Source organism: Pipistrellus kuhlii, unplaced genomic scaffold (genome assembly GCF_014108245.1).
Source record: "Pipistrellus kuhlii isolate mPipKuh1 unplaced genomic scaffold, mPipKuh1.p scaffold_m20_p_16, whole genome shotgun sequence".
In the NCBI taxonomy this organism is placed as follows: Eukaryota; Metazoa; Chordata; class Mammalia; order Chiroptera; family Vespertilionidae; genus Pipistrellus; species Pipistrellus kuhlii.
The window spans coordinates 15,100,113-15,125,201 of record NW_023425471.1 but is presented as its reverse complement, the minus strand read 5'-3'; the positions used below and the strand labels follow the sequence as shown (position 1 = coordinate 15,125,201).

The window sequence follows — 25,089 nt, the reverse complement described above, 5'->3', positions numbered from 1 at the left end:
ACTCTATCCACTGAGCCAAACCAGTTTCGACAAGAGTAGATCTTGTATTAAGCATTCTTACCACACATACACACAAAGCAAAGGGAACAAAGAAAGTTTTGGAGGTGAAGGAAAGATTTATTACCTTGATTGTGGTGATGGTATGATAGGTTTATGCCTACGTCCAAACGAATCAAATTACATACATGAAATATGTCCAGTTTTCTATATATCAATTATACCTCATTAAAGCTATAAAACTAATTGTTGTACTGTTAGGTAGACACTATAAATGTAAATACCACCTACTCTACTGCCAATGCTGTTCATTTCTTTGCTATGACATTTTTCATTTAGTGATTTCTTCTAAATAGCTATTATTTTTCATTCCTGCGTGACATAAAACACCCATAAACCTAAGACTGAGCTTTGGGCACTTTAAAAAAAAATACTAAAAAATTCAGAAGCAAAGATCCATTATTTTACCAATCAGTTAAAGAACAAAAGATGAAGGTGTGAGGTATTGAGTTGAGAGAATAATGGCACACTTGACTCCACCAACTAATGCAGGTAGAGAAAAATTAAGTATAGAATGAAACCCGGAGGTCATGGTCAGTCAACGAGAGACCCCTATGGATTAAGGCTGCTAATCTTGCTAGGGTGTTTCGGATGCTGAAATAGATAGTGTAGTCTTTTGTAATGGGATTACTGAGGTGCTCATCATTCCAGAAACGACCTCCTCGGCTGTTGGTTATTTCTGCAGAATGTGCCTGATCAAGTGCTAATAGCTGAGGTTCTCATTGCTTCATTAGATTTAGAACTAAGTTATAGTCTATAAATGAGAAATGCAAGTAATAATGAGGGGTCAATTTATTTTAAGTACATTTATCAGGAAATGATCCATGTGTACAATTTCAAACATTTACAAATATTGCAAATTATAGAAAATTAATGTCATCTGAAAAGGATCGGAACAGTGATTTTCACAATTATTTACAATGAACTTGAACTACCTTTGTAGAAACATAAGTATGTTTAAAAGTACCCTGCCACAAAGTAGTAATTTCACAGTACCTTTAATATTTATGTCACTAACGTGGCAGCAGCATCAATAAAACCCAGCAGATTCCACAGCACAATGAGCACTGCAAATTCAAGTTAGCATTAATTCCAAACAAAACTTTTCATATTAGCATATAAATATATTTCCATTTTCAGCACTGATTGAATAAAATAATTAGGAGGCAGTATATTCTTACTTGTAATAAACAGCAATTAATTTTAGGATGTTTTAAAAATTGACATTAAGAAGCTACATTAGGCACACACAATACTAAATATTTTGAGAAATTCTTGGTTTCACTGGAAGCCATTTCTAATAGTAAACCTTTTATCGTTTTGACAGTATGCAGAGGTAATTGTCATCTCAAATAGAAATTATAACTGTGCATCAGCAATTAATAACATATTTGGGTGGAAAGTGATCTTGGCCTTATTTCTAAGGTGTGTTTTAACTTAAATTTTTAACCTATTTGGCTATCCCATCAAAAGGATCCCAAATAAGTTTAAAATGATGTTAAAGGAAAATAACTTTATATGAACTAGTACTTGTGTTTGAAAACAGTATTTACTATAGTATTCCATAGTTTTCTTTCTTTAGCATGTATCCAGCTAAAAATTTTAAGTAAAAATGTAAAGTATAAGAAACATAGTTGAAGTCACAATAAAGTATATTTTCTTTTATTGACATAGAACACATTTAAATTTCAAATGTTGGCTCTTTAAGAAAAAGTTTCTCCTGGTAAATAATATGTATAACTGTTGCCCCAAAACATATACAGCTGTTTTCCCCAAAATATTTATACACATAGTGGTCCACTTAAGACCAGCCCCATTATAACCTACTGAATACAATGTGCTTTTAATTTATAAATGGGCTACCTTTAGTATATAAAATATAGAGGCATGTATGCACTACATACAAAGTAAGAAATATAAAAAGAAAAGAAAAGTGTTCTTTTCTACAAGTTCTGGACACAAATTCAGTGTAATCAGTGAGACCATGTAAAATGTACTCTTAGTTTATAAATGGGGTACCCTCAGTATATAAAATAGATAGGCATGTATGTTATACATATAAGGTAAAAAATATAAAAAGGAGAGATGGGGGGGGGAGAAAAAAGTGTCCTTCCCTATAAGATCCAGACAGAAAGAATTTTGGTTTTGGCAAATACTTTTCAGAAAAATAGCTAAGCTATGATAATACTAAATTTTCATTTTAAGTGTTTAGTAGAGGATCCTACCTACATAATCAGTGAAGATTCTGTGGGCTCCTGCATAGGCAGAAAAGAGAACTTTAGGGTTCTGCTAAAAACAAACACAAAGTCACTCATTTTTAGCCAGGTAGCAATAATCCCTTGATCAAGTGTGTGTAGTGCAGAGAATCAAATCCTGGCCCATCAGCATCTGACAGTGCTCGAGGAAAGCTGCCAATGGACAGGATCTGGATTCTTTCTACATCTTAGAGGAAATGGGGCATGAAGTGATGGCAAAGGAGGGGTCAGCTCCAGAGGTGGCTGGTCCAATCTTAGGATTGATGTTAAAAATCACACCAATGTTTCTATAACATTCTTTCTGCTGCATTTTCTTTATTTCGAGCCACAGGTCAACTTCGAGGGTCATGCAGCAAGTGGCTTATAAATAAAATCAGAGTCTATGAATAGTGTCATCAGAGTAAGAGAGTCACTGGAGTCTCTTGTTGGGTAAAGAGCTCGCACTGTTGGAATCCATGAGTTGTGTTATTTATGGGATACCTAAAGTGGGGGACAAAAACCATGTCAATAACAACATACATGCAATTCAGGAGTTAAAGCAATGAAAACTAATCATTTATAGAGTTAGAAATTCCATATCGTTTCTAAATATTGTTTCAGTTAAAAATGCAGCAAATAGAACAGCCAATTCCAGAATTAGCAAATATTAACACTACTGCTAATTGTTTACCAAGGCAAACAATTCCACTGTTATCAAATCTCAGCATATGTTACCAACAGAGAACCAAAAGTTGGCTACCGTATCCATTTTGAGGGCCTAGGAATTTGGAAACTTAACTTATCCTTTAGCTCAGAGATATGCTACATGTTTCAATTTTCATAGACAGCAGTCCTTTCCATCCTGTCATGGTACCAAAGGGGAATCAGTGGGAAAAGAAAATCAATGAAAACTTTTAGCTGCAATGTTCTTTTCTTTCCTTTTCTAGATGATCATTACACAGCCAAAAATACAGCAAGATACTGAAAAAATCATAGAACTTTCCCCAAAACAGCATAAACATTTCATTACAAATTTAAATTATAGTTCTTCTGGGGAATACTTGCATCTTCCAGCAAGAAAATAGATATCTGCTAATTCAGTATAGATTTATATATATACAGAAGCCCTTTGTAAGGTATAAAGCACTAATACCAACATAAGGTACTGTTATTATGGAAACAGAAGATTCAAACAAATTCATTCCAAATATGAAGAATACAGAAAAAGGCAATCTTAGTTTTAAATTCTCATGCAAGTAACCCATATTTTATGATTAATAAAAATAACCTAATTCCTGATATAAATAATTATCTGACGATGGCAAGCTAAAGTAAGACTTATCAGATTCCTACAAACAGATGTTTCTCCCATATCAATAAAGCTTAAATTTTAAAACTAGGTCATCATCTAATTAATCAAGAGAAATAATTGAACTCTTTCTCTAATCATGAAGACTTTTAAAATGCTACACTTTCTTGGCAACATATGGGACGAGTTGTTTCCATTTAAGTGATTAATTTTAAGAAAAATTGAGCTATCATCAGGAACAGCTTCCAAAATGATGGTTATATTTAAATGAATATAGGTTACACAACTTATTTCATCACATGCTGAGCAATTTTACTTTCATAAAAAACATTTAGTGGAAGTTAAGGTGTAAAACTAATAATTCAGTTTTAGTTCAACCCATTTATTCAGGCAATAATTTTTAAAACTTCAGTTCAAAAAATGTATTTTTTTTCAAACTAAAGCAAAAGAGACTATACATTTTCCCTGGTTTGGGTTTTACAGATACTCTGCTAATTTTCTGAAAGTCCTGTCATTTAGCATTAAAAGTAGTACTTTCACTTCTGCTCATAGTTGACAACACAACAAACACCTCAATCCTTAATTCTGACTGCCACAAAAGATTGTCTAGTCAGAACCTTAATGGATTTTCCAGGTTTCTAAACATTGGAAGAATGAAAAACACTGAACACTTTCTGCTGCGTTATAGACAAACATATTAACGCTAACTAATAAAATTGTCTAATTTAAAGAGTAACTGACCTGAGATGTACCTTGCTCCGATAAACATTATCATGCTACTCATTATAAAAAAGCCCAGGGGTAGACTACAGAAGATACTAGGGTCACCTGTGGTCATCCAAGTAGAAGGGATTTCCCGTCAAGCAAACCAAAAGAGAGACACATAATTACAATATTTGTGTTAAGAATCACATGATAGCAAAACAAAATAAGTTATAAAAAAGTCTATTCATAAAAGCTAGCAAAGAGTTATTACTTCAAATAAAAAATATAATCAATATTAAAGGCTTGTAACAATTAACAAACAATACAGAGGCATGCCACAAGTAGCCAAGAACAGAATGTAGACCATATGCCTTCCGCTGGCAAAGCCAAAGAAAGGCAATGGAGAACTTTTTGGGAGGCTGTGGATTTTAGCTTTCTTGATTCTTCCCCAAAAGATACAAAATCCCCCCACATTCAAATTATAGATGCTTTGGCTATCAGAAAAATTATATTAACCTATTGTAAATAAATGCCAAACCCTATTGGTTTTGTTTTCTTTTATTAAAAAAAAATAGGATTTGGTATATAAGGAAATGCACCCGACTCAATGTTACTCTCATTTGAAAACTACATTGTATTAATGTACATTCTAAAAAATTGCCTGGGAACATGATAGTTCTGATGTTTTCTGAGAATAAAAGATTGAAAGAATGAGGATATTATGCTTACTTAGGAGAAAAAACAAAAGCTTCAAGTAGGAACATCCAAGACTAAAAATACAAGCATGGTGATCCGTGGTGTGCACAGTTCCAGAAGCTTCTCCTAAGAGCCAGATATATTAAAAGTGTTTTGGCCCTGGCCAGGCAGCTCAGTTGTTAGAACACCAAGGTTACAGGTTTGATCCCCAGTCAGGGCACATTTAAGAAGCAAGCAATAAATGCATCAAAAAGTAGAACAAGAAATTGATGTTTCTCTCTCTCTCTCTCTCTCTCAAATCAACAAAAAAACAAATAAATAAAAGTGGTTGTAGGGGGTGGAGGTGGGGGAAAAAGTGGTTCTATACCTACTTTGGTTTGGAAGGCAGGTTATATTTCACTTATAAACTCTTCTTCAGCAAAGTATATGCTTCTGTAAATAAATTTCATTATGTTCCAAATCTTATAGTTAGCAAATAATAAAAATAGTATATTATATTAAAGGCCTGTTTAAGGCTGTTTAAATAGCACAGGCATATTAAAGGAAGCTTAAGGCTATTTATAACTAAATGGTTCCCTACTTCAACTGAATACTTCCCTACCTAAATGATTTATTGGTTCAGGTCATAAAGACCGCCCCCCAAAAAGGTAAAGTAAGACATTAGGAGGGAAAAAACAAAGACTGTAGTTGATTATTTTGTTTTGTTTTTCATTAAGAGGAAGCTAGAAAAATAAGTAGGAACTAGAAATAATTTTACTTTTAGAAAACTCAGCGATAAATAGAAGTACTAGAAACGAACTAATAAGATGGCAGGATATGTGCATAGCAACCTGATAACTAACACTATGCTTAGAACTATACAGTGTTTTCAGAATGTTAGAAGCTCTAGATATATGGTAATGCAGCTTTGCTAAGTGTAAATGGTCAGGTGCTTAAATAAGCTATTTAACATAGTGAGACAAAGTGGCAATAATAATAAAAGCATAGTTACCGCTTTCCGAAGACTCAGCTGTAACCCAGCCCATTGATTTCATCACAGCTTTCTTCCAGGTAGAAAAACGAATTTCACTTTCTAGAAATAGAAGGCAGGAAAAGCACACACACATATGGAAGGCTGTTTACTGAGATGTTCTAAGCACTACACTTATGTTCACTCAGCATCCTTGACAAATTGTTACACATATTAAACATATTAAACTTTACCAGGACTCTGATTTGAGAGAGTATGGTTGAAAGTGATGGTCAGTGACTGGGAGACAGGCTGCCTGCTGAGACAAAGCCATTTGTAAACTCTACACAATTATTTTCTGTAAGAATGAACTATTGCCTTGCCAGTGTGAATCAGTGGTTGAGCGTTGACCTATGAACCAGGAGGTCACAGTTTGATTCCTGGTCAGGGCACATGCCTGGGTTGTAGGCTCGAACCCCAGTGGGGGGCGTGCAGGAGGCAGCCGATTAATGATTCTCTCTCATCATTGATGTTTCTATCTCTGTTTCCCTCTCTCTTTCTCTCTGAAATCAGTAAAAATATATTTCAGCCCTGAATGGTTTGGCTCAATGGATAGAGCATCGGCCTGCGGACTGAAAGGTCCCAGGTTCGATTCCAGTCAAGGGCATGTACCTTGCTTGCGGGCACATCCCCAGTAAGAGGTATGCAGGAGGCAGCTGATCGATGTTTCTCTCTCATTGATGTTTCTAACTCTCTGTCCCTCTCCCTTTCTCTCTGTAAAAAATCAATAAAATATATTTTAAAAAATAAACTGTTGCTGCTTTTTGTCTAGCTAACCCTGCTGTGCTTAAAAGTTACCAGCAGAATGTCCTAGAGTCTGGCTAATCATGTCCTAAAACTGGGCTATTGGCACCAGAGATGATCTGTGTAGAGATTAGGGGTGGGTGGCTGATAGATCTCCTTCTCCCTTTCATAAAAAGGCTATACAAACAAGCTAGAACTGATAGTGTGGTAGTGCTATCCTTCTATACAAAAGGATTGTAAATGTGTGAAAAATAAAAATGTGATTTCATATATGCTTTAGATATTTTTGATTTCAGCGAGAAAGGGAGAGGAAAAGAATGATAGAAACATTGATCAGGTGCCTCTTGCACACACACACATACCCCCACTGGGGACTGAGAATATGCACTGACCAGGAATTGAACCATGACCTCCTGGTTCATAGCTTGACGCTCAACACCACTGAGCCACACCAGTTGGGCTAGAATTTTCTATAATAAGTGATTTCTGTCATCCACACTCATTCAGTGTAACCCAATACGCTTAGTAGCCAAACCTGAAGCAGTAGCATTTGTTATTGTCCTTAGTCCCTTAACTTATGAATACACAGAAAGGCAAGCTCTCTCTTCACAGTATACCATGAAAAGTTTCATTTTTCAAATGTACCCTCAGCATTGATCTGGGGTTCAAACCGCTCCACAGTGACAGCTGACAGATCATCAGGTTCCAGACTCCAAACGCCAACACCTTCTGCGGCCCCCGCTGCCATGGCGGCTCCCAGGGCAGTGGTCTCTGGCATGGAGGGCTTCACTGAGAGGAGAAAGCGACATCAACATCAACAACTTGGTATTTTTTTTACAGATGCCTAAATACTAGCTCCTCCAAAAGAAGCAGTAGTCCCAGAATGTAAAGGAATGAAGGTTTACTCACCTACTGGGATATACAGAATGTCTGCTTGTAGCTGCATAAGAATTTTATTGCTGGTCATTCCTCCATCTACCTGCAGATGACTGAGTGGAATTCCACAGTCACGGTTCATGGCATCCAGAATCTGAAATAAACCAACATAATGAACATAAACTACTTCATAGTAACATCCCTGAAAATGCTGATCTTCTAGCAAAAAAAATAAAATAAAAATAAAAATAAATGCTTAAGAGCTTCCCAAAGCCTATAGAATAAAATTTAGACTTTTATTCTGGTCTTCTAAGCCTTCTTTGGTCTGGTCACAACCAACCTTTTCTCTCCCTACACCTCTGTATACACTCAAACCAAAAAAACTTTATTTTATACCCAGGTTTCCCGCCTCAATGACTATTAGTGCTATTCCCTCTGCCCAATGTGTCCCACTGAGCGTCCCCCCAACCATAAAATATCCAGTGCCTGGCAGATGACAGGAACTCAGAAGGTAATGCCGCCAAAACCGGTTTGTCTCAGTGGATAGAGCGTCGATCTGAGAACTGAGATGTCCCAGGTTCGATTCTGGTCAAGGGCATGTACATTGGTTGTGCTCACATCCCCAGTAGGAAGTGTGCAGGAGGCAGCTGGTCGATGTTTCTCTCTCATTGATGTTTCTAGCTCTTTATCCCTCTCTCTTCCTCTCTGTAAAAAATCAATAATATATATATCTATATATATAGTAATGCCAGCTAACAAAATGAACAAAAACTTACATTTATTACATTAGTGTTTAGGCAGGTCTAATTTTTGATTAAGTATTTAATAAATTGATTCACAAAATTTCTGACACTCATATGTAATTTGTTAAAGAATGATAAAAACAGATTAAGCATCAGAAATCAAGTCCATATTTATTACCTCTCGGGTTTGGAAACAAACAGCTTCTAATGCAGCAAAAGCAATATGGCATTTATTGGTGAACTGAGTGAGCCCACAGATGATCCTAAAAACACCAAGAATTTTAAGATTAGAGTTGACAAGAAAGGAATCATCACTGAAATGTTCTGAATACAGAAAAGCTGAATTTGTTAGAAATGTACCGGGGGGGGGGGGAGGGGGGCCAGGGGATAGAAATGAAAACAACAACAGAAGTCGGGGGAGAAGGGCTCCTAATATGAGGTGATGGGAGAAGATTTGACTTTGGGTGGTGGGCACAGGATGCAATATTCAGACCTTGTAACATAGAAGCCCACACCTGGAACCTATATGTTCATGTTGACCAATGTCACCCCAATTTAATAAAAAAATTCACACAAACTAACAAAAACCAAAGCCAACACTGGACATAAACATTAAGTAGCTTAGAAAGTCATTGTAGTCAAAAATCCTGCTTCCACATATGAAAAAGTTCATGATCCATAGAAAGAGGTGACAAAAATATAAAACCAAATCAACATTTATCTGGATGATATCCCTTTGGTACAGAACTTGCAGATGCCTTGAAGATTAAAAAAAAATAATAATAATAAGCCCTACCCAGTTTGGCTCAATGGATAGAGCTACAGCCTGTGGACTGAAGGGTCCCAGGTTTGATTCTGGTCAGGGCACATGCCTGGGTTGCGGGCTCGACCCTCAGAGTGGGGTGTGCAGGAGGCAGCCAATCAATGATTCTCTCATCATTGATGTTTCTTTCTATCTCCCTCTCCCTCTCTGAAGTCAATAAAAAGATAATAACACCAATACGAATATCGACATGGTGGGTACTTATTGTTAGAGGATTCAAAATCATTTGAAAATAGATAGGAAACTATTGACTAATATTAGACCCACAAAAGTATAGTACCTTATTTTTAATTCTTACCCTCTTGCACTGGGCTCCCAGTAAGGCGCATATAATCCTGAAAATGCCGGGACGAAATAGCAGCCATAAGAAGTACCTACTTCTTTGGCAAGTTTTTCTAAAGTTAAATAAATAAAAAACAAACACACAAGTCACTCTAATACATTCTATTACGTTAGTCAAGAAACACATCTATTAAAAAATTAGGACAGGACTTTTGGTTTCCTATTCATTAGTACCATAAATATTCATCAGTACCATAAAATGTTCCTAATTATAGCAGTATGCTAGGAGCAACCAAAATAAATTGCCCCACATTGAATACCACAACTAAAATGTAACCTACACCCCAAAATAAAAGAACTGGATTAGTTTCGTTAAGGTAGTTTGGCTCATTTCCACTACTGTTAAGGTTGTTGACTGAAAAATGAAGTGACCTCCAATGCATCCCTAATCAAATATGTGTTTCTGATTATCTCACCTTCGAGCAAAATTAAAAAGTTAAATGAAAGCATAGCCTTAGCCGGTTTTGCTCAGTGGATAGAGTGTTGGCCTGTGGACTGAAGGGGGTCAAGGGCACATGCTGGGGTTGTAGGCTTGATCACCAGTAGGGGGCGTGTAGGAGGCAGCTGGTCAATGATTTTCTCTCACCATTCTAGCTCTCTCCCCCTTCCTCTCCAAAATCAATAAAATATTAAAAAAAGAGTTATCCATAAATTGAAAATAGCCACAGTAATACTTACTTACTGGAGTTAATTATAGTTAACTAGAGTTTTAATTCTCACTCTAATCCAAGAGTTAAAGCTCTTTCTCATCAGATAAATTTAACTGGACTACTTCCCCAAAGGTTTTGGCAATCTTTGGTGTTTAATTTTACACTTGAGTAATTTTTATGCCCTACTTTGCCAGTTTAATAATAACCAACACTAAATATGTTAATTCATTGTTTTTACAAATCTTCACAAACTAGTCTTTTAGGTATAAATGAAACTAATAATAGGGACCAATATATGCTAACATAGCACATGGGGTAAAAGCACAAATACTAACAGATTGCAAAGATAAAATATTTAAAATTTTCGTTATTCAGCTTCTAACCCTTTGTTAGAACATACTCACCAATTTCGTCTGAGCTATTTATAATTCCAAGGTTGTCTCTTAGCCAGCGAATGACAGCACCGGCTATTGCTACAGAACCCTATGAAAAAGAAAAGAAAAAAAGAATCCAAGATAAGTATATGTTATCACTATAAAAGGTTTCACTGTGCAAATTCTCTGCGTATGAGACTATCAGATGAATAACATTTTAAAAATTTCAGCTTTGGGACTCTTGACCCATGGGCACTGTGAGATAATAAATACATGGGCACGGTTTAAGCCACTGACATTTCTGGTGATAACGTTATACAGCAATAGTTAACTAACGCATAGGCTTATTCCTAAAATAGGATAGCTGGCTCAAGAGGGATAAAATCACTAAACTCTTAATACTATAATCATAAATCATACAAAAGAAGAGATGGTAGAAAAGACATTTAAATAAACCAAGGTGGGGATACAAGGAACCCCCTTTGAAGCTCCTGTTTAAATAGACAAAAATGGCATAACATAGGATTTGGTAATGTAAACAATGTTTATTGAGTGTCTACTACATGTCAGCTGGCTGAGGTGGCGTGGTGTAAAAGACAAGTATCCTGGCCTAAGGGTATTTATATTCTAGTGACAGAATACAGCACACAGAAGGCTCAAATCCTAAATAACCTCTAGTTCATAATCATATTAAAGCCCCCCAAAGGATTCTGTCTTGTGAAGTAATATTTAGAAACAGATGAACAAGAAAAGAGGAAAACACAGCTTCTGGGAGATAACGCGCTATGAATAGACAGCACAAGGAAAGCAAAAAACACTCAGCCATCCTGTTTCACTTCAGTCTTTTCCACCACTAAGAAAACAATTCCAACTAGAAACAGCGTGACAAATTGAAGCAGTTAAATACGTGTTTAAAGTCTCGGCGCAAGTGAAGGATCATGTGACCCAATTCCTTTTCACGGAGAGTGAAAATGGGAACCATGTCAGGCCTAGATGAATCACACGCCAGGAGGATGTGTAAACGCAGAGGATTAGAGGCAACATGTAACAAGAGAAAACTCAAATAGCGCATGCTGACTCATATATAGAATAGATGTGGACAGAAACAGAAATGCACGGCTTGAAGCCACAGCAGGATGGGTTGTGATTCATTTCTCTATGTGTGAGAGCAGGAGTGGTGGCCAAAAACTGGCTCCACCAGAGCAAAGGGACCCAAATGCTTGGTATAAAAGACGAGGAATAGAATCAGTTTCAGTGCTTGAAGCCAGGCGCTAGGTGGCGCTCTCCTACCAGTGTAGGGACGCTGGCAAATAAGCAAATGTCCACTTGTTGCCTAAGACTACTGCTTCATAGAGGAAAAAGGAAGTGAAAATTCCAAAATACAAGAACTCTATTAAGACAACAAAACCTAAGAGCTGGAATAGAATTCACTCCAGTCTGACAAAGACTTTAAAATAAGTGTGTGCTAAAAGTAATAAAAAACGATAAAGTATGATTTCCATTAAAGTTTTAATAAAATTAGGAATCAAAAGAAAGGAGAAATAAAAACAACCAATTAAGAATCCTAGAAATGAAATGACTGAGTGAAATTAAAAAATGTAATCTATGGAATAAACTGTAGAATAGATAAGAGATGATGAGTAAATTAGTGTTCCCAGACACTGCTGGTAGTATTTTCATATGGTAATAAAAAAAGAAGGAAACAGTAGCTCTATTTAACAATATGGATGAATCTCACAAGCACAAAGTTCAATGAAACAAGCCAGATCAAAAAATACATACTGGCCCTAGCCGGTTTGGCTCAGTGGATAGAGCATCAGCATGTGGACCAAAGGGTCACAGGTTCAATTCCGGTCAAGGGCATGTACCTTGGTTGTAGGCTCCTCCCTGGCCTGGTGCCCTGATCAGGGCTCCTGCAAGAGGCAACCATTGATGTGTTTCTCTCACATTGATGTTTCTCTCTGTCTCTCCTTCTCTCTTCCATTTTCTCTAAAAATCAATGGAAAATTATCCTCAGGTGAGGATTAACAAAAACAAACGAAAAATAAATAAAGGTGATTAAATGTTTAATATACATACTGTATAACTCAGTCTCTCTTACTTTCTTCTCTTTCTTTTATATTTTTAATATAAAGTGTATTAAAAACATGCAAAACTAGCCCTGACTGGTTTGGCTCGGTGGATAAAGCCTTTGGACTGAAAGGTCCCAGGTTCGATTCCGGTCAGGGGCATGTACCTTGGTTGCGGGCACAACCCCAGTGAGGGGTGTGCAGGAGGCAGCTGATCGATGTTTCTCTCTCATCGAAGTTTCTAACTCTTTATCCCTCTCCCTTTCTTTCTGTAAAAAATCAATAAAATATATATTTTTAAAAACATGCAAAACTAAACTCTAGAGCTTAAGCTTGCACATTTAAGAGTTATCACTATAAAAAAGGAAATATTTTAATAACTATGTATAGTGTCAGATGGGTATGAGATTTATCAGATGATCACTTAGTAAGTTATATAATGTCATATTACTGGGGTGAACACCTGAAACTAATATAATATTGTATGTCAACTGTAAGTAAAATTTTTTTTAAAAAGTCAGGGTAAGTGGTTGCCTTAGGGAGAGGGAGGAGGCTGTGATTGGGGAGGGGCACGTAGAGGGTTTCTGGGTGTTGTTAGTGTTCTGTTTCCTGACCTGGGTGAGGTTACATGGGTCCTGTCTTTATAACAATTGGCTAGGCTATACATGATATTACATGCATTTTTCCATATGCAACTTATATTTCAGAGCTTGTTTGGAGGTTCTAGCAGGGGAGCGCAGCTACTCGTATACCCTTGACCGAAGACCGGTCCTCTCCTCTTGGGGGAAAGTCGTCCTCTTCCACTGAGCGCACAGCTTCGGGAGGGACGCGCACATGGATCCGAGAGGGAGGAGGGGGACACCCGCCTAGCCAGCCAGATCAGCCGAATCAACCCTGGTGATCAATGGGGTGACAGATGTCGCAGCCAGATTGACCTCACATCCCATATGCGACTTATATTTCCTAATATTAATAGAAGGTTTTGTTTTATTTGTTTTAAAGAGAGAATTTGGAAATGTAAGGTAGATACTGAGAAACTCATCAGAAATACAGAGAGATTAAAAACATATAAAAGGTCAGTTAAGAAACAGGGAGGGCTGAAACCGGTTTGGCTCAGATAGAGCATCGGTCTGTGGACTGAAAGGTCTCAGGTTCGATTCCGGTCAAGGGCATGTACATTGGTTGCAGGCACATCCCCGGTAGGGGGTGTGCAGGAGGCGGCTGGTCGATGTTTCTCTCTCATCAATGTTTCTAGCTCTCTATCTCTCTCCCTTCCTCTCTGTGGAAAATCAATTAAATATATTTAAAAAAGAAAAAAGAAAAGAAACAGGGAGGGTGTTTCCAATTTCAGAAGAGGATAGCAATAATGGCAGAGAAGCAATATTCGAAGAGATAATTGCTGAAATTTTTCCAGAATTGAAGACAGACTTGTATCCAAGTACCTAAGGGGATAAATAAAAATAAATCCAAACCCAGGCATGTCCTAGTAAAACTATAGAACATCCACAATAAGGAGATAATGTCTACTCCCAGATAATAAACAAGAAGGAATCACAGATCAGAGCAGCAGAGGTCTCATCAGCATAAAAAATGGCCAGAAGGGCCCTAGCCGGTTTGGCTCAGTAGATCCCCATGTTAGAGGACAAAATAAATAACAGGTTTACCAACCCAGACTCATAAATATGATTTACTATCAACTGAAAAGAAAAAAAAGGACTAATTATTGCATGTTCAAGAAAAAGGGGAAATAAAAACTAAGCACAGCAACATGACTGCTGGTGGAGGTGGTGGGGTCCTCAAATGGCCCAGAGGTTAAGAATACTAAACAGTGCTCGCTTCGGCAGCACATATACTAAAAAGAATACTAAACAACTGTGTAATGAAATAATACCTTAAAATTTTTAAGGTACTATAAAAGAAAAACAAAACAACACAAATATTGGAAATGCATTTTGTAGCTTCCAAATCAGAGAGAAATAAAAAAGACTAAAAGCTAAGATGGATAGCTAGTTTCAGTTTTTAAAAGGGGTGGAAAGTAAAGGTTTAAAATAATTTTTTTAAATAATAGTAATTATCTATCCTTTTTAAAAATATATTTTTTTTTATTGATTTCAGAGAGGAAGGTCAAGGGAGAGAGATATATAGAAACGTCAATGATGAGAGAGAATCATTGATCAGCTGCCTTCTGCACGCCCCTTACTGGGGACCAAGCCCACAACCCAGGCATTGTTCCTTTGTTTAGAATAGAATCTGGGACCCTTCAGTCTGCTGGCCAATGCTCTATTCACTGAACCAAACTGGCCAGGGCGAAAGTAAAGTTTTAATACCTAAAATTGCCAAGCCTAACAGCAATCTGTCAAATTAAAGAAATGAGTGTTGAATATATGCTTTGTGAGCACTGACAGAAAAGCAGTAACTTATTTGTTAGAAAAAGGGTTAACAATCTAGCTTTAATCCCTGCCTTCTTTTTTTGTTTGTTTAATTTTATAAAATTGTTTGATGGCCAGTTAGGGCACATATGAGAAGCAACCAATGAATGCATAAAAAAATGGAGCAACAAATCAATGTTTCTCTCTCTCTCTCTCTCTCTCTCTCTCTCTCTCTCTCTCTCTCTCTCTCTCTTCCTCTCTCAGTAAATAAAAAACAAACAAATAAAAAATACTAGACTTGGGAGGCTGAAGTCCAGATTCTCAAGGAAGGAAAAGGCACAGTGGGGTGGCTTATCCATCTATATTTTGAAGCCCAATAACCTGGATATTTGCCTCCTGGATCAGCTACTTACTGGCTGTCAAAAGTTACCTTGGCCAAGTGACTCCAATTTCACTTGTCTACTCTCAGATTCCTCATGTGTGTAAAACAAGGGGAGAGCAGGGTGTAGCAAAGCCTGTTGTCACTTAAATCTATTATCCATCTCTGCTTTAAAATTTTATGAATATAGTATACTTAAATAAAAAATTAATCTTAAATTTTCAAAAAAAATAAAATAAAAATAAAATTTTATGAATTGAAACAAAGTTACATGAATTGAAACAAAATCAGAAAGCATATGCTTATTAAGCCTCCAGATGAGCTAACACTGGAAGAGTAACAGAATACAGTGAAAAAGAATTCAGTCTGTGTTGGCCTAGGCTGAAATCACTATCATGAAATTTAAAAGGAAGAAACGCAGACCTGAATTTAGAGGAACAAAAGATCTGTGCAAGTACAGAATGGAGCAGGCATGTCTTGACAATGACTCATTTGGAAAAGCACTAGATATTTTAGCATGTGCCCCTGGAGCCAAGGATATGATGAGGTTATCAGATCAAATTAATGAACTCTCAGGCTAGAGCAGCCAAAGTAGTGCTTATGGTCAGAGATGCCCAAATCACCCTAGAGTATACATCAGGTTGCATATGGAATATTCTATTCTGTTCTGGAAGACACTGGCAAAATGGAATACATGCAATGAAAGCAGCCCAGAACTAAGGAGAATTTAAAAATCATGTAGCATGAATGTTTTTTTGTTGTTTTTTTTAATCCTCACCCAAGGACATTTTTTCATTAATTCTTAGGGAGAGTGGAAGAGAGAGGGAAAGACAGAGAAAAACATTGATGCGAGAGAAACACATCGATTGGTTGCCTCCTGCATGAGTCCCTGACCAGAACCCGGGGCCAAGGAGGAACCTGCAAACAAGGTACTCGACCCTGACTGGAATCGAACCTGGGACCCTTCCGTCCACAGGCCAATGTTCTATCCACTGAGCTTTCCATTCGGGGAAACAAAGGGAGAAAGGGCTTGTAAGAGTTTAAGTTCTGAGAAGTATTAGGATACCTTTAATACGAAGATCAAGTGTTTCACAAATGCTCTTATTATCCATAGAAAAGGGGTTAGGGCAGAGATTACAGTGTTTATATAGGGGGAGGGCAAGAAATAACTGAAATAAACTAAAACTCCACATGCTCTACACTTAACAATTAAAAAAATGTTTTAACTAAAAGCAAATCTAATACTTTTGAGCAAATTATTATTAGACTAGAGGCCCAGTGGACATGCACCAGTGGGGTCCCTCAGCCTGGCATGCGGGAATCAGGTCAAAACCATTTCTCTGACATCCCCGAGGGGTCTCAGAGTGCAAGAGGGCAGTCCTTGGGTGACACACCCCGGAATTGGACTCCCTCCTTTGGTTCCGGGTGCCTCACCTCAGCTGCCAAGTCACCACAGCTCGGCAACTCCTGCATTGAGCGTCTGCTCCCTGGTGGTCATTACGTGTCATAGCTACATTTGGTTGCTTAGGCTTTTATATATATAGATACTCCAGGAAACAAGTCTCAATAACTTTTCATATCATATAACATATTTGCATAATACAAGGGAGTATTTAAAATTAATTGTAAAGAAATATTTTTAAGAAATTCATTGCCCTGGCTGGTTAGACTATTAGCCTGTGGACTTAAGGGTCTCAGGTTCAGTTCCTGGTCATGGGTACTTACCTTGGTTTCAAGTTCTCTAGACCCAGGTAAGGCATGTGCAGGAGGCAACCAGTAGATTTGTCTCTCTCATGTCACATCAATGTTTCCCTCTCCCTCCTCCCCCCTCCCCTCTCTCTAAAAAGCAATGGGGAAAAATATCCTTGGATGATGATTTAAAAAAAAAGTATCTGATTTTTAATAATATATATTTTTTTATTGATTTCAGAGAGGAAGGGAGAAATATTAATGATGAGAGAGAATCACTGATCGGCTGCCTCCTGCATGACCCCACTGGGGATAGAGCATGTAACTGGGGCACATGCAACCTCCTGGTTCATAGGTCGATGCTCAACTACTGAGCCATGCTGGCCAGGCAGAAACATTTTACAAAGGGTACTGCTTCTTTGACTTTTGAAGTAAATGTTTCTAAGGTTTTTAATACACACTTACCACAAAGCCCTACAGACTTAGGCTGACATTCCTACTAGAATCTACAAACATGTTTTGAAACAAATGCTTTCAGTGAAAGATGGCACTTTCATGAAGTGAGATAAATCTTCTCACATCCTTTCCCACATTAAAATGTGACACAAACTATTTTTATGGAGACACACATGAAGAAAAGCTGCTCTGCCTTTTTTGCCCAGTATTTTTCTTTGGAACACGGGGGCATTATAGTCATAAAAAAAGAACTTTCACCCAGCCGGCATAGCTCAGTGGTTGAGCATTGACCTATGAACCAGGAGATCCTGGTTGATTCCTGGCCGGGGCACATGCCCAGGTTGTGGGCTCAATCTCTAGTGTGGGTGTGTAGGAAGCAGCCAATCAATGATTCTTTCTCATCATCAATGTTTCTCCTCTCTCTCTCTCTCTCTCTCTCTCTCTCTCTCCAGCTCTCTCCTTCTCTCCCTCCCTCTTCATTCCTGTTTGAATTCAATAAAAATATATATATTTTAAAAACCAGAATTTTCAAACTGAAAGAAATATTAGAGCAAATTAATGCCTCATTGTATTTTAGAAATATAAAAATATTACATTGTGAACAGCTAAATAATAGCAATGTGGTTAAGGTCCCACAATTATTTGGTAAAAGAACTGAGTAACCAATATATTCAAGGTCTCCTGGGAGTCCTGACCCCCAGTTCCGTCCCAGGTTCCTTCCATTCAACCAAATGTCAAGAAGAAAACAGTTTTTCAGTCCTATATACTAAGAATTATCAGAAAAGGTGTTAGAAAACACTGTTATTTCTTAGTTTTGATTGTGTGTCATGTTACCCATATTGATTGAAAAATACTTACTTCCAGTGCATAATATACGGGTTTATCTCTACCGAGTTTGTAAGCCACTGTGGTCAGAAGGCCATGTTCAGAAAATACACACTATAGGAAAGAGAAAAAGACTTCATGTGGTCAGGAAAATGAAAAGACAGCATATTTTTTTAAAGTTAAAATAACCTAGGTATAATGTAATTCAATAAATATAACAATTTTAAAAATAAATCTATCTTAGTCAAAATTACCAGTATTAGGAACAATACACTTAAATAGTACAAAAAGTTTATCCCTTGTTTCAAATTAGGTTTGCATTAAGAATCTAACAAGGACCCAAGGTACATATCCCCCCAACACACTAAAAAAATATATAAAATTCAAAGAACTTAGAATGGTTCTTATTTGAACCATTCAAATTTAGTGATATTCATCATTGAGTTCTTAATTAAACCCTGATAAAGATTGAGTAAGAGCTGCAGCTTAAAAGTAATTTAATGGCAAATTATGCTCAAGCATTTATTCATACGAAGTTAAAGAAGACCATCACCCATCTTTTAATATGAAGAGGGGAAAAAAACCCACCTTACGGCCTGTATTACATAGTAAGAAGCAGCCTGTTCCATACCTATAATTGGGGGAAGAATAATAAAAAAATCACTACGACAATTTTATCAAAAGTAAGCAGTGAAACACTAATACAAATTACTCAAACTGACACTTAGTACAAAATAAAAGTCATTATATTAAAGTTTTAGGCCCAGCTGGCATGGCTCAGTGGTTGAGCATTGACCTATGAATCAGGAGGTCACAGTTCGATTCCAGGTCAGGGCACATGCCACGGTGGTGGACTCGATCCCCATTGTGGGGCGTGCAGGAGGCAGCCGACCAATGATTCTCTCATCATTGATATTTCTATCTCTCTCTCCCTCTCCCTTCCTCTCTGAAATCAAGAAAAATACATTAAAAAATAAAGTTTTAGAAGAGTTCCAATAGCTAATAAGTATCACATACTCCTTTTGGAAACATCTTTTAAAGATCAGTCTAGAAGAAAATGTGACTAGTGTAATCTTAATGGAAAAAGGCAGGGATGGCATCTAGTACTTAGTCAGTCATAGCCCAGGGCTGTTTATAAATAATCACTGAATTACAACTAATTCTACCTTCAGTCACAGTGACATTGCTACTCATCCATGTGGAGTGAAGCATTGTGACTAATGGCCATTCATCAATGGGGCAGGCCAGCTTAGTTCCATCATTAGAACAGTCACAAACAGAAACACCACTCTCTTCTGGCACAAAGAGAAGTCCAAGTGCAGAGTATGGGAAAGTATAGCTGGACTGTGGAGATAGGAGTGGCATACAGGGAAAGACTACTACTCAGGCCTAGCTTTCCCATTCCCTCTGCAAGAGTGCACATTCTAACAGCCACCTGGAGAGCCAGGGTCAAGATGCAACAGGGCTGCCATGGAAGAACTGAATTTGTTCTGTGGCAGCTTTATCGGCATAAGCTTTGGATTCTGCAACAAGTCTGGCATGTGGACATGAGCAGTTTTGACTTGTGCCAGGCAGATAAGCAGCATAAACTGATACCAGTAAGGGGCACAGGGCAACAGTTTTCAACTGAGTTGGCTGTGATTGTCACCTTTGGCTTTCCACAAGCTGTCCTGCTTGGGCTAAGGATTCCCTCTCCATGGGCCGAGCTGCTCTGCTCTGTCACAGAGGAATCTCAGCAGTAGCTTATCCAGTCAGCACTATATCAACAGATCCCACCTACTGCTTCTGTCTTGTGGAGAAAACAGAAACTGAGGGTAATTTTGTCCCCATCAACATTTTTCCAGGTACCATTGGTCTGAATAAGAATTAGCCAAACTGGCCGGCACGGCTCAGTGGTTGATCATCAATTTATGATCAGGAGGTCATGGTTCGATTCCTGGTTGGAACACATGACTGGATTGTGGGCTCAGTAGGGGGTGTGTAGGAGGTAGCCAATCCATGATTCTCTTTTATCATTGACTAGTGGTCTGGTGCACAAATTTATGCACATTGAAAGGAAATAGGTTAGAAGAGATATTTTAATATCACTATTCACCCTTTCTCTATAATAGAAGTTTCAATCAAATTTACGATAGACAATGACAGATGGAAACACACATGCAATCGGTGCCAGCCAAGAGCTTTATAAGTATTGTGCATGCGCAAGTCAACTTAGCCTTTTATAGATATATTGTAGAATAAACTTGCTTAATTAGACCTGCTTTCTGATTTAGGTAAAGCTTTTCCAGCCCAGTAAAGCACCACAACTTCTCTTTCAGGTAATTGTCAGCAACACAGCAGTAAATATCAACATGAAGCAGATTATTATTGTAGATCACACAGGGGAAAAAAGGGGTAAAATATTTAACTGTAGCGGTGTGTGCCTATATTCTGTGCAGTGAGAAAACCTGAAGTCATTTTCAAGGTCCATTATTTCTTACTTCTTTTCAGTTGGGTCAAGTTTCTAAGCTTTCTAAATCTCTGTTTTCTGGCTAATGAAAATATTGTAGAATTCCACAGAGTCTCCCATCTACCTACTCCAGGACTTCTGTGAAGATCAAATGAGATGAGGCAATGGAAAATGCTTCACAGACATTTGGTTAAATGTCTGTTTGCACCTGGCTATAAAGCAAGTAGTGTTCCTGGAATGAAGAAACTGCAAGGAGGCTTAGTCCCTAGGAAGAGGAAGACAGGTGTTGCTACATGACATCATTACCTGGATGGACACTTAGAATATTAGCTTTTTATATATAGAGATGTTTCTGTGTGTCTCTATCTCTCATCCTTACTCTCTGAAGGGTGAAACCCAGCGCACAAAATTGTGCATGGGTAGGGTCCCTAGGCCTAGCCTGCAATCAGGGCCATCTTCTGCCCACTCGCCAGTCCCCACCCCACCACCACCCACCCCAGTTCCCCCATGGTTTCCCACTGGCCATCCAGCAATTGGAGCCTGTGGGCTTTGGGGAGGAGCCAAGAGGTGGTCACTGCTCCTCATAGCAACTGGTTGATCAGTCGTTCTGGTTGTTAAGCTGTTATGGTCGCTGGCCTTTTATTATATAGGATACAAACACATATACTAGTATATATAAATTAGTCCAAGACATTCTATTTCTTCTCACCCAAATACAGGGTGCCTCCCAAAATGTATATGCACATTTAATAATTATTAATATTTGTTATTGGTTAATTAATTAATTTTTTGTTTATTTTTCAATATATTTTCATTGATTTCAGAGAGGAAGGGAGAGGGAGAGAGAAAAAAAAATCAATGATGAGAGAAAATCACTGATTGGCTGCCTCCTGCATGCCCCACACTGGGGATTGAGCCTGCAACCTGAGCATGTGCCCTTGACCAGAATTGAACCCAGGACCGCTCAGTCCACATGCTGACATTCTATTCACTAGGTGAAACCGGTTAGGGCCACGCTTTGAGTAATAATTAATCCTAATGGGTTAAATCTGAAAAGAAAGAAACATCAGTTGAGCTATCATTTGTTAAGTGAGTATACATTTTGGGGGGACACCCAATATATTCTCAACCTGCTTGATGCACAACTAACACTTTCAGGGTGCATGGGATTAATGAATATCTACGTTTTAAAAGACACCAGTCAAATAACATTAGGTACAGTAGTAATACATCAACAAGTTAAAACACCTAAATCACTTATACCTTCCCCCCCCCCACAACACTGAAAAGGCTATATATCCGAAGGTCTACATTTTAATAAATATTCATAAAAATGGAAATTTAAGATTTTTCACACTTTGAAAGTATGAATCTACATCAATTTAGCACTCATATAAACATTGGTCATATGAATGCTGGTGTACAAGTCTCAAAAGTACAACATTGATGTGAAGGCTCCAAGCACTTAGTATTATAGAAGTGAATCCTTCAGTTAGCACACTTACTAAGTAATTAATGAGCATTAGCAATGTATGAAGAGACTCCCTTGCTACATTGAGACTACGGCTTTCAAAGCAGTACTCGGGCAATTATTTTCCTCTTAAATTTTTATTATTCTTTCTTCCCAGTCATCCAACAGATAGGGTGCTTTCAGCATTTATCTGGTCTATCTAGCCTTCCTCAAGATTGTCCTGTGCTCACAAACATCACAAAAAGATGCCTGCCCTTCCTAACTTCTGTGAAGGTAAAGGTTCTTGCTATCCTTCATGGGGAAGTGTGCCAAAGGCGGTGCACAGTGGGATGGGGAGTGGCCCTGGCCAAAGCTGTGAAGGAGGTAAAAGGCCTCATTTATTACCCTTAGTGCCTCTGGGGAGAGGGGGAATCTATCTTAAGTTCTTTTTCTTAAAGAAAAATTCATGGTCAAATAATCCCTGTTCATTCAAAACAAAACAAAACAAAACACAAAAACAAAACAACCTTAAAAATACAAATAAAGAAGTGAACAAAACCAGAGTCATCAGGGGAAAGGTAATGTGTGCTCATGGAAACAGAGGCATGGTTCATGCCAATTCTGAAGCAACCTTCCTGCTGAGGCCACTGGACACAGAATCTGTGCGATGCTGTACCCCTCAAGGATTTGAACTTACTGAAAAGGAAATAATTAAAATGGATGTGTTCTCTTGTTTTAAAAAAAATGAAGAAAAAAACAAAAAACTCCTCAGTCTGGAATGTAGGGCTTCCCAACCTGATCCTGGCCTTATTTTCCACCCTTTCCCAACCTGAATGTTCTCTATTGTCCCTGAACAAAGTCTTCCATTTCCCCATTTTGCATTTTGTTCAGTGGTCCAAGCACCTGCCAATATCACTCAAAACATCTTATTGATAGATCCAGAGAGGTAGAAGATGGAACAGACTGGAATCTTAGAGGGAAGGTGTGTGTGTGTGGGGGGGAGTTGGAGAGTGTGTGGGGGGAGAGAGATAAAGCAAAGAACTTGTATGCTTATCTGCATAACCCATGGACACAGACAACAGAGTGGTGAAGGCCTGCGGTGGACTAGAAAGGGTCAATGGGGGGAAATGGGGACATGTGTAATACTGTCAACAATAAAGAGATTTTTAAAAAGATACATGGCCCCACCAAGAACAAAAAAGTAAAAACATCTTATTGATAACATAATCTTTTGAGAGTTTTCTCTCCTCCCTTTAGAACGCAACAGCAGTACTTCCAAGTTTCTTATGCCCTGAAGTTCTCATTTACAATATGATTAACTGTATATTTGCATTCTTCCTTCCTAGAAAGAGAAATATGTGCCCAAAGATCTAATTTGCTATTTCCCTTCGCTGCAGAGGTACCCAATTAGTTCTCCTTTAGTTAAACTCATCATTTTCAGGGCTTGGCTGATAATGTTGAAGGGGGAGAGGAATAGAAAGAAGAAAATCAGGCCATTTTTTTGGGGTACTATGTTAAGTACTTGACAAAGGGAGATAGCATCTGATTAACTAGCATTAGTGTGCCTGTCACAGAGGAAAGAAGGGGTGTGTGGGACGGTGTGTGTGTGTGTGTGTGTGTGTGTGTGTGTGTGTGTGTGTGTAGAAGAGCCTGGGTTTCTATCATTTTTGACTCCTGATTCAGCTGCCTGAAACCCAGAATTCAAAGAATATGTTTCCAGACCCATGCTGATCAAGCTCTCTTGTTCATGGCAACCTCAAGATATCATGCATGACCTGCAAAGAATTTTCATTATCTCCCCCCCACACACAAAAGAACTCTCACACTCTCGCACGAGGATTGCTGACCCGCTAGACAACAAGAACATTTCTTCGAAAATGTTCAACATTCCAGTAGTCACAAAAGACTAACTTAATCACTGAAGTTAAACATTGCCGGGAGATTTAGGAAATTCTCAAGAAAAGAACAATTACATATAGATAATCTCTGGCTAGACCTATGGAAATCTTTATGACCCAGGGGACAATCAATTGTAAAGGGTTAAGAGCCTGGCAAAGTCAAATCAGATGGGTCTGGGTGCAACGATCACTTCTGTCACTTATTAGCTTAACCTCTCGGAACATCTTCTTCCTCCTCCTACAGTGGGAGCAATCTTGTTACTCTTAGATATGAGGCTTGTTGGACTCTATGTGTGTGAGTAGTAAGGAGATGAGATTGGGAGAAAAATGCACAAATCTCTACTTCTATCATTCCTTCTGCCTCTTGTCAAAGGGGAAGCTCCAGATAATGGAGAGAACACAGTGCCAGGAGAATAGCATGAAAAGTTCCACAGAAATATGACTTTCTGGTTACAGTGAAAAAGTCGAGGGAGGAACAATGCTGAAAATTGTAGTTTAAAACATGGCTCTTCCTCGCTTCTGCTCAGATGTGCCTGCCAACCTCTCCAAAAGAGGCATGAATACTGTAAACCAGCCCAAACCAGTTTGGCTCAGTGGATAGAGCATCGACCTTCGGACTGAAGTGTCCCAGGTTCAATTCTGGGCAAGGGCATGTACCTTGGTTGCGGGCACATTCCCAGTGCGGGGTGTGCAGAAGGCAGCTGGTCGATGCTTCTCTCTCATCAATGTTTCTAACTCTCTATCCCTCTCCCTTCCTCTCTGTTAAAAATCAATAAAATATATTTTTTTAAAATACTGTAAACCAAAATTTAGTTTCTGGATTGGAAAAGGTATTGGATTTTATAAATTAAGGTCTTCACAAGCCTCGCCAATGTGTTTACATAAGGCGTAGTATATTTTCTTTGAAGGAGATGAAGGAAAATGAATGGCCCTCAGTGGGCAG

General features: G+C 38.1%; 1 protein-coding gene across 9 annotated transcripts in view; it reads right to left on the bottom strand.

Moving 5' to 3' along the window:
- Positions 1–831: 831 nt before the first annotated feature.
- GK (glycerol kinase) overlaps positions 832–25,089 on the bottom strand; it is a 69,576-nt gene continuing 45,318 nt past the window's right edge. For 4 of the 9 annotated variants that reach the window (XM_036439717.2, XM_036439718.2, XM_036439721.2 and 1 more), the window contains 10 exons: positions 18,938–18,980; positions 18,383–18,463; positions 10,593–10,671; positions 9,495–9,591; positions 8,552–8,636; positions 7,664–7,784; positions 7,400–7,543; positions 5,993–6,073; positions 4,342–4,428; positions 832–2,792 (listed from right to left, as the gene is read on the bottom strand). In XM_036439717.2, coding sequence (XP_036295610.1) covers positions 2,782–2,792; positions 4,342–4,428; positions 5,993–6,073; positions 7,400–7,543; positions 7,664–7,784; positions 8,552–8,636; positions 9,495–9,591; positions 10,593–10,671; positions 18,383–18,463; positions 18,938–18,980 — 829 coding nt within the window. In that variant the 3' untranslated portion in view covers positions 832–2,781. Of the gene's footprint in view, positions 2,793–4,341; positions 4,429–5,372; positions 5,434–5,992; positions 6,074–7,399; positions 7,544–7,663; positions 7,785–8,551; positions 8,637–9,494; positions 9,592–10,592; positions 10,672–18,382; positions 18,464–18,937; positions 18,981–25,089 lie in introns of all 9 variants that reach the window. The other 5 variants (XM_036439722.2, XM_036439724.2, XR_004988295.2 and 2 more) reach the window with 4 other exon arrangements.